Source organism: Pogonomyrmex barbatus, unplaced genomic scaffold (genome assembly GCF_055798465.1).
Source record: "Pogonomyrmex barbatus isolate J1 unplaced genomic scaffold, ASM5579846v1 scaffold5, whole genome shotgun sequence".
NCBI lineage: Eukaryota > Metazoa > Arthropoda > Insecta > Hymenoptera > Formicidae > Pogonomyrmex > Pogonomyrmex barbatus.
In genome coordinates, this window is record NW_028297149.1 from 4,705,843 (window position 1) to 4,720,691 (window position 14,849).

At 40.8% G+C, this 14,849-nt stretch overlaps 2 protein-coding genes across 3 annotated transcripts in view; one reads left to right on the forward strand and one right to left on the reverse strand.

The window, feature by feature from the left end:
* Positions 1-1,066, reverse strand: part of LOC105433631 (apoptosis-resistant E3 ubiquitin protein ligase 1) — a 32,880-nt gene extending 31,814 nt beyond the window's left edge. The window contains exons 1-2 of one of the 2 annotated variants that reach the window (XM_011649034.3): positions 907-1,066; positions 440-636 (exon numbers count right to left, since the gene is read on the reverse strand). In XM_011649034.3, coding sequence (XP_011647336.1) covers positions 440-617 — 178 coding nt within the window. In that variant the 5' untranslated portion in view covers positions 618-636; positions 907-1,066. Of the gene's footprint in view, positions 1-439 lie in introns of both variants that reach the window. The other variant, XM_089082046.1, reaches the window with a different exon arrangement.
* A 10,383-nt stretch (positions 1,067-11,449) lies between these two features.
* Positions 11,450-14,849, forward strand: part of LOC105433629 (serine protease inhibitor dipetalogastin) — a 34,142-nt gene continuing 30,742 nt past the window's right edge. Inside the window, exon 1 of the mRNA XM_011649031.3 lies at positions 11,450-12,499. Within this exon, the coding sequence (XP_011647333.2) occupies positions 12,445-12,499 (55 nt within the window). The 5' untranslated portion in view covers positions 11,450-12,444. The remainder of the gene's footprint in view (positions 12,500-14,849) is intronic.

The following is a 14,849-nucleotide window of genomic DNA, read 5'->3' on the forward strand; positions in this document are numbered from 1 at the left end:
TTATATACAATATTTGTTTTATAAAATTAAAAGAATTAGTTTGTTCTGCAGTGTAATGTTCATTTATCATAAAATAATAGTGTTATTTTTTAATTCCTTTAGCAAAGTTCTGATTTAGTAAGCATTATTCATTTATTAAAAACACGGTAAAGCGTCAAATGCGCGATGAAGCTCTTATATATTTGTATTTATATATTATATATTGAAAATTGTTTTAATTTTCCAATATATCATTCAAACGTTTAAATGTACAGCTTAAGACGAAGTAATTTATTAAATTGTATTTGTTTTCACGAATCAAAGAATTATTAAAAAAGATCTTTCTTGATAATACTGACGGCTCGAGTGGAGCTGCAACCGTTTCGACGACTGACATCGCGGCGGCATCCCGCGGCCCGCTATCGAGAGAGACATGAAAATTGACACTGGACACTCTTACCTTTTTTCCTAAAGAGTGGGCGATACTGCGCAAGGCCGATCTCGGTGAGCCACTGGTCCGCCTCCGTGATTTCCCCATTGCTCCCGGTCCCCGCGGCGAGCATCAACAGCTTCCCCAGGGAGAGCACCATGGAAAGAGCCAAAAACACCCCGGACAGCACCGTCGACCATCGTGCCATTGCATCCCGTGGAGCGCATCTACAACGAGGAAGAGTAACGTCGGAAACGAGCGCTCGGTCGGCCTCGTCGGGATCGCGAGTCTCGTCACGGGACTCCCGCGCGGAAATCCCGTCATCGGCGCGCGACGGAGTGTCCCGGGTGCCGCTACGTCGGAATCGGAGTCAGGTTATGGCCTCGACGTTGGAGGTTAGGTGCGCCACGGTGTTTGTAAACAAGCGCCGACGCCGGCTGATCAGCTGATCGCCGCCGATCGCGGGCTCGTCCCGGCGGAAAAAAAAATCGGCTTACCACATTTTCGCGGGGAGTCGTTTTCACGCGCCGCACACGACCTCCGACGACACCGTCGTGATGACGCGCTCGCGCGCGCAACTTTTGCGCCGGAACAACGCGTATGTATATATGCAACAGCAGCAGCAGCAGCAGCAGCAGGCAGCAGCAGCAGCGATACGCCGTCGAGAAAACTGCAGATGGAGCGACAAGTGGAGGACGGCGATTGAAAACTAGGGAATTTCTCAAATCTGAGCGCGCGTAAAAGACGAAAACGCCGAATTTCTCATGGAACAGCGTCAACTTTCATCTCAGCGCTCTCTCGTTCATTTATATCTCTTGCATTTTTTACGTAGTTTTGCGTTCAGATACGTTGCGTGATGAAATTCACTAGGAAATGTTATTTATTATTGGTATTATTGTTGTTGTTGTTATTATTCATTATTATTACTATTTATTATTATTATTCATCATTCTTGACGAAAATTTATTTGTATATTGTATTTTTTATATTGTACTAGAACAGAATAACAGCTACGCGCGCGCCACTAAGCTTTTCATATTATATATTTTTATATTATTCGTTGATGATAGCGACGTACCGTCGTGATGAAAAATAGAAATTCATTCATTCTTGTTCATCTTATCTTTGTCCTTGTTCAAAAGGTTTCGATTCAAAGTTTCATTCGCTACTAACATCGCCCGTCCTTTACAAATTGGCATTTGCAAATTGACAGTAACTCACGAAATTAGCGCAGCAAAAGAACCAATCAGCATCGCGGAAAAGCGGCAACAATAAACTTCGAGAAATACGAGAAATCGACTTAACATCTCCTTTTTTATAAAGGATTATAATTTGATGTAATAGGGAAGCTTAGGAACTGATAATTTTTACATTATTCTGAATATTCTGAAAAATTAATAAGGATAGATATTATTAAAGAGCGTATTATTAAGAGATAATTTTATGGAAAATTGCATATGCTACTAAGATTGGACAGTTAACTTATGATGTAATATTTATTTTATATAATTTATTATTATTCTCGTGTTTTAGCAAGCGTGCGTGTGCTTATGGCTTGAAATAATATCCGATTCTTATATGAAACTGCATTTTTATTATGTTTATTTAATTATCCATAAAATGATAATTATGAAAAACAATGCAATTCCACAATAAATATGATAATATTCTTAAATATATGCTATGTACGAAATAATATATGTTTAATAATAAAAAGTCATGTATTTATATCGCATTATTTTGTGCTCAAATATTTATGTCAGTGATCGAAAATGTTATATCAACAGTCGGTAATATTAATAATCTTTAATTATTTTATATATTTTAATGTAGTAATAGAAAATTGTCATATCTTCCGATTATGAGAATTTTTTTAAATTTTATTAAAAGATATGAATAAAAAATAATATAATTTTTGTTATGTCATATACAAAATACATATCTGAATCTAATTTTTATTTTCATTTTTTTTATTTATTAATTAGTTTATATTTTTAATACACTTTTTCTGAGACGTGTATTGCGCTATCACAAAAAGTAAAAATGTATGTAATGTAAGGGTATTAATGAATTAAATTTTAAGATCTAGTTTATCTACCGTTGGTCAAATATTCTTATCGTGAAATAAATCATTATTATGAATTATAGTCGCATACATTATAGTCTGCAGATAAAACTAGTTTTAATCTATATATGTCGTTCCCATAGTGATTAAGGAAAATGTTATTAATTAATAAAAGAAAAAATTTAATTAAGTGGCTTTACTATATGATATAATATTTAAATCTACTTTAGATGATTCAAGTTAGATTTCAAAGTATAATTCTATTTATGATTTTTCATACATTGTATATTTTGATGTATATATATATATATATATATATATATATATATATATATCTCAATATTTACACATTATAATATAGACATTGTAATTCTTCAAACGCCTTTTTCTAGTAGTGCCGCGTGTAAAACTACGAAAAGAATTCCATCTTAAATACTGACATTAATTATTATCTAAATTAAATTTTACAGTTTCTCACTAAACAATTACACAGATCAAATATTTAAAAATAAGCTCATTACCAGGCTCATTTATATATCTGTATTACGAGACAACAAATTTAAATAAATGAAAGATAATCCAATTGAGATAAAAGTCAAAGCTTGCATTAAGGGAGAAAGGTCCTTTTTGCGCGGTCATTAAAGATTCTGGTCGGAACGAGTTCGACGCTCCCAATTGGATACGCGGGACAAAGTTATAAATTAGTCGCCTGGGCGTAATGGATAAATCTCGTTCTTTACTCGTGCCCGTGGTAAAGGAGGCTGAATTAACGGTTACGAAAAGGGTGCGGGTACGAAGGCGCGCGCTCGCGCTCCTCTCGGCGCCGTCGCATTCGCCGAATGCATCGTCGAATGTCGAATGCGACCGAGTTCTCGGCAGTTCTAGGCGTAAAAGTTGGCGTCCCGGCTGAAGAACTGGCGGTAGCAGCGAAAGCCACGAGTCCACCTGCGTCTCGTATTCGTCGGCACGCACACGCGCGTGCGTAAGTTGGTGACTACGCTTATATTCGACCGTGTCGCCGCTAATTTGACCGCATGTGCCGTTTTCACATGCGGCTTCCATGCTGATTAACCAAGTTTTATACAACCTCAAACATCTGCGTCTAACATTTCCGCGCGCGTTTTGTTAAGACGAACATGCTGTTTCCCCCCTAGAAGAGTTATCTAGGAATAAATTTTTCAGTCTTCAGACAACATTTTCAAACGTGACACAGACCATCTGCGACGACCTGAATGAGAACGATAGATATTTAAGATTATTTATTCTATGTTTTAGAAATGGCTAGAAAATTTCTGCCTGACGATTCGGAATTTTATGTTTTATATATTTTGACTATCTTTATAGACAATCTAGTGGCGAATTTACAAGCGATGGAACCGGAAACATATTCCTCAATTTTTTTATTCCTACGGTTGGATTATTTTTGATTATTGGCTAAATATTGAGGATCTTCTTTGAGAGATTTGAAACAGCACAGTCTGAGTCATAGAAAAAAATTATTCTTAAATCAAGACAAATATTTTCATATAAAAAATTTTAGTCTTGATTTGATTGAATTGATGCAAGTATTATGTTTGCTCGACTCAAGACTAAAAATCTTCTATACGAAGATTGTAATTTTCTTATATATGAATGTATCTGTCCTGTTCTAAGACTAATTTTTTTCTATGCTACATTATTTATATAATTTATTTTCGTAATTTGTAATTATATTTAAAAGTCAGCACGTTGGTCTTGCTTTGCCCTTCCTTATTTAATTTTTAATCTTCTGAGCATTTTAATTATTCCGTAATTTTAATAATTCCGTTTAACTGTAAAGTATCATTTGTCCTAATTTCTAAGTACAGGAATATAAATGTAATATTGCGCAAAGCACATGACATGACGATATAATAATACGATATTCGTTATTATATCATCGAACTGGCGAAGAATACGCTGGTCTACATCGTTCTACAGCGTGGAGCCGAATGAAAGAAGATTGTAATACGGAGGAAATAATGTATTAAGTAGATCAGGCACGGTGAGAGCGGCTTCGAAGTATCGGGCCGCAGGCGAACGATCGGCAAAACATGCAAATTATATACGCGGTTATAATGTGATATTCCTGCAGCATTATCACACGTTTCATCGATCCGTGCCTACTCATAAAAACTTTGGCCACGCATTTGAAACGCATCTGCGATTATTTCCCCTGGTCTTAAGGAGACGAAGGGAGCGCTGCTCCCAAGAGTTTGCCAAAGTGTTTGACTCCTTATTGTTACACTTGTGCTTTCGTGTTCTTTTGTCACGTTTTGTCACGTGCGGTGACAAGTCGTAAGGAGCGAGAATCTTATTTCATCAGGCGATTGAACACGAGTCGTGAAGCAGATTTGAAATATGTCTTAAGCAAATTGAGCGCAATTTAATCCGCGTTCAAGTGTCGTCGCGCATCCGCTGGTGCAGTGATTGCGAGTGGGTGGTCAAGGAGGATACGACAATAATGCACGACGATACAATGCAACAATGCACGACGTGACGAGCGAGCGGACATACGTATACGGGAATTTTGAATAATCGCGCGAAATTTCGCACAAACCCGTCGAGAAGGCGTGCTAATTCTCTTGAGCCGTCAAACGAGCGTGTACAAATCGTCGATGCCCTCGACGACTTGACACCGACCACTTGCCAAACGTGAAACACATTTCGGCGGCGATCTTCTTTCGGCGCACCATCTCTCCGCGAATTTGATTGTGTGCCGCGAATTAAAGCAGATTGGTATAACGTAGAGTAGAATGGACGAGGAATGGACGCGATACGCGAACGCGAGACGCATGTCTCGAGATACAAGACGGGGGAGGGGGGGGGGGGGAAAGAAACGCAGATTGCATCGGCGAGGCATAATATTACCGCGTGTTAAAATTGAGCGTGATTCAATCACGGTAACCGCGGCGATTATGCCGTTACACGAATGCTACGAACGGAAATGCGCGAGAAGGTAAGAGCGTAACGCGGCGTGGCACGTCGGTAGAACGCTTGATCTCTATATCGACGCGTCCGCTTAGCGTCTCACGAGTCACCGCCCAAACCAATGACCCGGTGACCAGAATCCCGGAGAGAATTGACGTTCGCGATAACGGACGATTCAATTTAGACAACGTTACTATTCGATTCGAAATTGCCTGCCGCGTTAACGCGTGCGGAGGTGCGTTCGACACGTTGCGGCCGGCCAGTTAATTTCCAATAAACGCGGATCGGCATAAGAAATATAATATAAGTTATGCGTAATCCGTAGAATCGTATAAAAGATTTCAAAAATGTATTCGTAGCAAAATATATTTGTACAAATATATTTATCAGAGATATTATGCATATGTGTATCTAATTGAGCCGTCTTTTAACTGCAAAAGGAAATACCATCTAGTGGATTCTCAATATACACGAATTGATATAAGAAACGTATAAAAATGTATATATATTATACGATATGTAAGAAAAGAAGTAGATGTTCACTGATTGTATACATTTATTTAATGTGTTTTTTTTCTATTTAATCCCGTTTATTTAATCCCTCCTTTACTCCACTGTATGATACTTATGAGTTTTAATATGTTTCTTATATCAATCATATTTATACGAATATCATATTATATTTAAATCAGAGAAGTTATTAAAAACGTTTAAAAACGTTTAAAATTTTTTTGTTATAATTTTTAAACATATACTATTATACACTATACAAATCATATATTTCTTATATCTATACCAATTCCAAATCACTATTACATATAATATTATGTCATATTTATACCAGCGAGTGTTTATTGGGTTCAGTATCGAAATCCTTTGACTAACTCGTTTTCCGACACACTGAGAGCGTCGAAATCGCGTATTCTGCGGTTTTATCGAGCAGGTACGGAATGTACGCGGCCGCGTTTTACATAGCTGGCGTGCACCGGCGTGATTAGCGCCGTTCATCTTGGCTACGATTCAAGTGTCCGATTACGAATGCGCTTTGCACAAGTGTGACATTGATGCACACATGACCTAGGCATTCTCGTAATTATCGCGGGATCGTTCCGGTCCAAAGGAGGGAATTTCTGTGCGCGCGCGCGCGGTGTATAGATATATTTCGCGAAACAATAATTATGTCAATGAGGCATGAGAGGGGAATGTAACCGATCACGGTGCGAGGCACTCTTTTTCGTAATCAAGAAGCCGTTTATCGCACTGCAGAAATCGATTTCCGTCGCTCGGATTATCTCACGCTCGACAAAATCATCCGAGGATTATGAAATTAAGAAAAAAAATTCCCCTTACATTTGAACCGTTAACCTGTTCATTAAAGGAACATTTTACTCTGGCGACGATTAAGTCTTACGAGGAAGATCAAAGGCTGCTCACGATGTATTTCGCCGTCCTGCCCGGGCGAAAAAGTTAACAAGTTGTCCTGTATAATTACGAATATGGTGTCCAGGAACTGTCTTTGTTGTCAGAAGTCAGTTTATTTAATGCATGCAGATTCGCGTCTTCGTGAAGAAGGAGGAGAAAGCGAGGAGGCTGCCATGCATGCGTGACTCTTTTTTTCTGTCATCCCGTATTATTTATCTGTCGCGTCCCGCCGAGAGCCGAGAGAAGATACTCCTTGCCCAATGCCCAGCGAGCGTTTTATTTTCTTTTGCGGTACTCATGGGAGATACGTTGTTTCAAGAGACAGAAAGAACGAGCGTGCGCGCGCAACGAAACCGGATGCGGTGCGCATGCGGAATTTAAAAGACGCGATATTTTTATCTGCGACTTTTTATTTATACCAGGCGACGAGAGATTTTCTCCTCATATCATTTCGAACGACCGATACCTTTCTTGCACTGGACTATCACCCCAACTTTTTTTCAACTTTTTGTAGAAACAGAACTGGAGAGAGAAAGAGAGAGATCAGGAAGCAGTTAGATCAGCTGGTTAAGGTTAACCAATATCGTTGAAACCGGCTGTAAGTAATAAATCGTTAAGTAATCAGTCTGTCAAATTCTAATTCCTCGATCTCTTTCTTTCTTTTCACCTCGAAATACTAACATGCTTATCTGCTGCTGTCACTATTGCGGGAACGGGAAAATAAATTCGTGATTCGACTCTCCTGAAATCGAGCGAGAAAATTGGATCATCCGCGAACAAATCGTTCGAGCTCGCGTGCCAGAGGCATGAATGCATTATTGCGCGTATATTTTTTAATTCTATTCAACTATTTATAGATGGATATCAATTAACGACGATCTGGTTTAACGGTACCCCATACTCTGGACCGGGATAACGCGGCAACATTTTATGGTATCAACTTCGACTCGAACTCGCGCGTGGCTACGTAATGCGCTGCACATAAACATGGCAATAACGCCATTTTATCAATGTCCGTATAATTAGAGCAGCTAATAACCGCTTGTCCGGTGGACAGTCGGAAAATCGTAAATGGCCTGATCGTGAAATGCGCTACGCCATGTCTTAACTATAAGTCCATAGTCGCGAGATATGAGATATTTTAGATTAGAAACTTGCGGCTAGAGTTGTAATACGGATAACAAGTATCCGATTCCATTTACGTGATATATCACATCAATGTTAAGTTGTAATTTCCTCGTGTCGATTACTCGGAATCTGGTGTTTATTGAAGCATTATACGACTCCAGACACTCTACGGAAACGTTCACTTCTGCAGTCTTAGGGATCTCTTTGGGCAACAACTGTGTCGTACAATCTCGAGGTGTACTAATGCGATTAGATATGCCTTCTGCTTAGCCTGCTTATTAAAGCATTCTGTTCACAAAATTAAAATAACATCCAATGACTTTGTTCGATAAGCGAAATAATATTACGATAAATTTACGATACCTCGTGTGCATGTGCATGTGTACATGCCAATAAAGTGGATCACACTTTCTGGCAGAGGCTAACTCCTCTCGTTGTCCTATTCGCATCATTAAATTAGTTTTCTGGTTGAAATATACATATATATTGTATATTGAGAGCGCGGAAATAGTTTTCAGTCATCTTGGTTGCTCTGCCAGGCAGAATGCATAATTTGCGTGATACGCTCAGAAACATACCAACTGGTTATTCGATTCTGCGAAGTATGCATACTATTTGCGCAGTTAATTCGGACGTGGCAAACTGTTTGACGTTTCCGCTAACACTTTGAAGTTCCAAAAGCAAAGAATATTACCGCTGAATTTATCCTTTTTGCTTTTTCTCTCCCTAAATAATATACGAACCCTACAATTTTGAATAAATAATTTATCCCAAATTATTTTGAATTTTAAATGAACATAAAAAGTTACACACTTTTAATTGAGTTATCCAGAAATCAATTTCATGAAATATAAGAAATATAAGAAATAGGAAAAAGTTAATTAGAAACTGATCAGGTGTTCTGTTAAAATTAAGAAATTTGCTAAAAATTGATATTAATCACTTCTAAAAAGTTAATCACTTCTAAAAAACATTTTATCCTCATATAGTATATGTAGCATATGTGCGTTAAAAAATACGTGCCACAAGTGTGTAATGTAGCATACATGCATATTTAAAAAAAGGTCGATTTACCATTTTGTGATTTGTATGAAACTTGGTTTTATGGTTTTTGAGGTCGCTGAATCCGAATATAATATCAGAATTTCCAAAGTCAAAATGGCGAATCAAAATTTGAAAAAATAATTGAATTTTTATAAAAATGATTGTCCTGAATCTAAATATAACATCTAAATTTCAAAATTCAAAATGGCAAATTCAATATGACGCATCAAAATTTAGAAAAATAGATGGATTATGAATACGTCAAAATTGTTGAAATCGCTGGATCAAAATATGTCAGAATTTTGTTATTCTAAATGGCAGATCAAATTTATAATCACAGTTCAATTATTTTTTCAAATTTTGATGCCCCATATTGAATCCGCTATTTTGAATTATAAAATTCTGATGTCATATTCGGATTTAGCGACTTCAAAATCTTAAAATTGTATCGAAACTTGTAAGAAACTTTTTTTTCACAATGATGGCACAAAAATCTCATTTTCGTCACATTGCGAATGAGATAATAATGCAATAATATTTAGTTTAATTTAGAATTTTATTATTGCCAAATACGCTGTAAAAGTTGAAAAGGTCTGGCTCTTCAGGACTGTTATGGCGAAGATGAGAACCACGGCGGAAGAGGGTCGATCGCAATTGATCACAAAATTAGGTTGTGAACAAAAGCAGCGGACCCCGAGACGAGAGAAGATAGTCGGCTAGCTAACCATGTAAGGCGGCTTCTCGGTATAAGAAAGGTAGCTAGGCGGCGGTTGAGCCGTTTATTATGGAAGATAATGACTCCATTCAAATTCAATCCTGTCAAAAGATATCGCCGGTTCGCCGGCTACGTCATTCGGATGTGTCGCTTAGCTTAGCCGCTTGTCAACTTCCTCCGGACTGTTTGCCGTTTGGTTTAGCAAAAATTTATTGATTTCGACGCAAATCGTGCGAGACGCAATTCATTGCTCGCGAGAATAGGGTATCACGCGTTTTTGCCGTCATAAACACTGCGGAAGACGCAGTATGAGAAGGGTAAATCGAGCAATCAGATATCATCATCGTGCTCGGCGAACAAAAGAGCTGATCATAATTGAAAGCCGTTCGTTCCGCACGTGCAACGTGAGTGACGAACGTGTCCCGGCTCGAATGTTCGTTCGATGTTAGATCGATTCGATCGGCCGAACCGATCGAGGATCGCGAGACAAATATTGGATCTATTAGATCTGCAGGTCCCGCGTTCTCGATTTTACAGGTGCAGGCGCGAACAAAGTGTGGAAAATCGGTCGTACAGCTGCCGGCTATCCTTAGACCGAGTATTGACGTTAAAGGCGCAAGTGGGTTAATGATAAGGATTGGAGAACGCAGACGTATGTTGCGCGTTCGCATATATATCGTATATACGTGTATGCGCAAGCATTTTGCGATTCACCACCGCTGACAGTTGATGTTGATGAACGATCGCCCGCCGATCCCGCGATGTGCCCAGACGATTCGGTTGCAACTGCATTTATCTCCAGAAATATCCTCCCGCGGGTCACTGCCATACTTTCGTGTGGCAACGATCGGCGATCGTGCGCCCCCTTTTACCCGCACTAGTTGGAAACAACGTTTTCATCGAATCTAAGAAAATATTATACTTTGGAAATTTTTGAATATTTTAGTAGGCCTATAATCGGCTCGCTAAAATATTCAAAAATTTCAAAAGTATGAAGCATACTAATGGCCTTAACTTGTTATATTATAATCAAACAGAATGTAATAACGATTTGATAAAGTTTTAACAATATCTTTTTGAATTATCTCTTTTAAACCTCTTTTAAAATGTTAATATCGCACCATTAAATTTCTAGTCATTCCAGCGTTTTAATTCTTTCCGGAATTTCTCTCGGGAGAGAGAGAGAGAGAGAGAGAGAGAGAGAGAGAGAGAGAGAGAGATCACAAAAAGACAGAAATACATGTCAATCGCGCGGCGGCAGTGTCGGATTCGCGGCGGATTCGTCACGCGCGTGAAATGTAAGGCGCTCAGAATGTAAGTAGGAAAGGAGACTAATGTCGCTATCGTTAGCAAGAAAATCCTTCGATATTTTTTGCGACAGTCCAATTAGAAAGTGTAGCCTCTAATTGCGTACGCGCGGCCCTCGCGTCGCGACCCATCGGTCGGAGACGAGAGCGGCTTCTCGCCTCCCCCTCTCCCCCCCCCCCCCCTCCGAGAGAGGCATGAAAATGCCGTACTTTCAATTAATTAGTGCTTCGGGTCCATGCCTCGCGTTCACTCGGTCTCACGCATCGCTCGACCTACTCTGCCGTTTTATTATCGGTGCGGCTTTCTCGGTCTGCGTCACCGTCATGACTCTTGGGGGCTTCTTATCAGTTCCAATATCCATGCGGCAGATGTGCGACGATTAGCGCACGCGGTTCATCGCTTCGATCTCAAAAGTCGGACGTGACAAAGTGTCGCGCGGAGTTTTGTGTTCGGTGCGCGTACATTGTGTGCGATCGACAGTGCGAATCTCCGCCGAGACCGATCTGTTCCTCTTCTTCTCTCGGTCAGAAAACTGGACGTGGGCACAAATGCCGCGTGCCTACCTCGCGAAGAGAGGCTCCCGTTCTCGTCCTTGTATCTCGTTCTCTGTACTCAAATCCTCGTTATCATCCGCGATCTGTGTCAGGACCGCGGGCGAGGTAGATCTTTGGCCTTTAAAAAATCCACCGCGCGGCGAGTGGTGGGGCGAGATTCTTTTCCGAACGGGCGATAACGGAAACTATCGAAGAAATCAAGGAAGATGAAGAAGTAGCCGAAGAAGAACGACAAGAGGAGCAGAAGAAGGACGTTTCACGGTACGGAGGAGGAAAAGCTGACCTAGAAACGCCGAGTCGGTGTTCCCCGGCACTCAACGATGCGTTTCACGGTACGTCCAGAAGTGACGAAGTAGAAGGAAGCCGGGAGGAAGTCGGGAGAGGGGTCGGTAGGGTACGTTTCTTCCCCACCTCACGCAACCGGGCGGTAGCCCTCCTCTTCTTTTGACGGTCGCCGTTGACAATGATGGTAATGGTAAATGGCCCATGGAGAGGCTCTCTCTATTCCGTGCCTCCACTGGAAACGGGAGCACGCCACGTGAAAGTAGGAAGGGGAGGCTATAGTCGGACCGACGTCGCTTCGTGCGCCTCAGTCGTTCGTGGACCTCGAAGGACGATAGAGGTCGAAGAGGGCACTTCCTCCTCTCCTGGCCTCGCGGACTCTTTCGGCACGCTCTTCCTCGAGCCTTCCCTCGGTCTTCTTATACTTCTTCTCCCTCCATCTCTGCTTTACTTCCGCAAGACTGTCGTACCTCAGTGACGAGGGCCCCAGCAGTATTCGCCTCGCCTGCGCGAAGATATCGTTTCGTGAAGTCCGTCACATTGGCAGCATCGTGACAGTATCGGAAGGATGCGTCGGCAGCTTTCGCTCGTCCTCGGGATCGTCCTGCTGGGTTATCTTCAAGGTCGGTATCACTTTTGAGGATGCACCGAGACAAAGAGAGAGAGAGAGAGAGAGAGAGAGAGAGAGAGAGAGAGAGAGAGAGAGAGTGCCGCGTGGTCGGAATTACATTTGAAAGTTCCTACTATGTGGAATGCTGAGTGTTGACCGACCGTGTTATTTTAAGTGTATACTCGTAGAAAAAAATAATAAGGACAAAAATTATTAATTATCAATTTTATCAGGACAATTTGAATAAACTGGTGACACATAGTACATAGTCAATATAATTTTTAACTTTTGATAATTTTAATTTAGATCTATAACGAATTACGTTCAATTTTTCTCACAAGCTAATAAATGATGGAAGCAGTTCTCTCGTTGTGTCAATTTCTTTGTAATAAATTGTCTTTTTCTCTTGTATTAGTCTCAATTTCTTTCGCGATTTAAAAAAAAAAAAAATAGAGAACTATCTACACTGTCATCACTTTTTGCGCTCGTTACCATGACAATTTGATTTACTCGCTTCACGCATGGGTAATTAAGAAGCGAACAAAACCAGATTCGCAACCAGACGAATCCATTCGTCACTCCACGAAGAACGCTCGATCGAGAGTAAAATCCTCGTTAATGATCTGCCACAAATACTTAAGTGATGGATATAACGTTAAAATTCATGCAGAACGTTAGGATCGGATCGATACTGGAAGTAGTTCAAGCCGTGAAATATTAAAATAGCAATTTTGTACGACAAACGGAACATGGTTGTAATCAAATGTGCATCAATTTCGAAGCAATGTTTCATGTATAATCACATTCTATTAGAGATTTCTCAATTTAAGTTTATTCACAACTGAACTAAAATTTTTCTAAATAAAAGTTAGCCATTAATCGTTCGGTTCTACTTGACTATAATTTCTTTATAAAATCACAAATCTGTTGTAAAAAGAAGAAAGATATGTTAGTACGCAATGCTGATATATCGAAAAAGCAACAACGAATTTAACATAAATCGTAGAAGCGGCTAAATAGTAATTTAATCTGAAATGTGTCGAAGTGTAAAATTCAGATCTTTAGTCTGATAAACACGGAAGTTACGGTCCGTGAGTATGACTGTGATTAAGAAACCGTTTCTTCTTGCGAAATGCAACGAGGAGCAACAAGTAAATTAACGACGAGGTTCACCGAAATTCAATACAAGTACGCGTTATATTGACCATGCACCTTCCCCTTTCTTCTGCGCGATGAAGGGCGTCGATTGAGAGGGGCACCCATTGAACCCGCCGCAGGGAGTCTTGGCGTCCATAGACCAAATACGCCTTTTCAGGGAGGAAAAAGGGAGGAGAGTGGGAGGAGGGCGAGGAGGAGGCGTTTTTCGTTTTAATCTCTCGCACGCTCGCATCGTGCACGATTCGACTTCACGGAACCGATCTCGGTCGTCTTCCTCTCGACTCCTCGATTTACGTCCGCTGTATGGCCCTTTTGCGTGGCTCAGCGGCGTAACAGCGTCGGATTTTTACCTAGACGCGTGACGTAAACGAATGCTCGTAATTACGGCTAGCTGAATGTCGAACGAACGTGGGAAACCATGTATCGCGAATGAACGCAATCCGTAAGAGGAATCTCGTCTCACTAACAGTAGTTCTGTGTAATTTTTTATCGCTTTCGAGTATTTGGATTTATATATCGAAAGAGAGGGAGATATACCGAGGGAAACATTACGCAAAACATATTTTTCTCGTGCCATTTTATCTATCCTACGAAGCATTCCTAATCAATCGCGTCGCGAGGCTTAACTTAATTCCGGAAGTCTAGTCAGAGCGGCCGCTGTTTCTACACTAACCGCTAAATGAGATCTGTTTGTAACCTTAAGATAAACTAACGTCGGGACTCCATCTCAATTCCTTCTCTCCGCTGTTATCTCTCGCGGAATGCACGCGGTACAAACCGGGAAATACGTGACGGGTCTCTTATGGTTTCGCAGTCGGAGTTCCGACGATGGTTACGCTACTGCGAGTGAAAGAGAGAGAGAGAGAGAGAGAGAGAGAGAGAGAGAGAGAGAGAGAGAGAGAGAGAGAGAGAGAGAGAAAGAGTGCATAAAGGGCCCCGTATAGGTCGCCTCGGGTGTTCGGCCGGGCACATATAACGCGCAAAACGATGAGTTAGCGGGACTGACGCGCCTAATTAAGTATGCTAATCGTCGGCTAAAACTCGTTGCTCGTACGAAACGAGCCTGGAAATCCACGGGACGCGCGGTGATGCGCGCAAAGGGACTCGCGCGAATGCGAGCGCGCGTGAGAGCCCGCCGAGTAACGAGTACATTCCGCCGGTGTTCTTAACGATAGCGAAACCCTCTTACACCTCTCCCGTCGTCG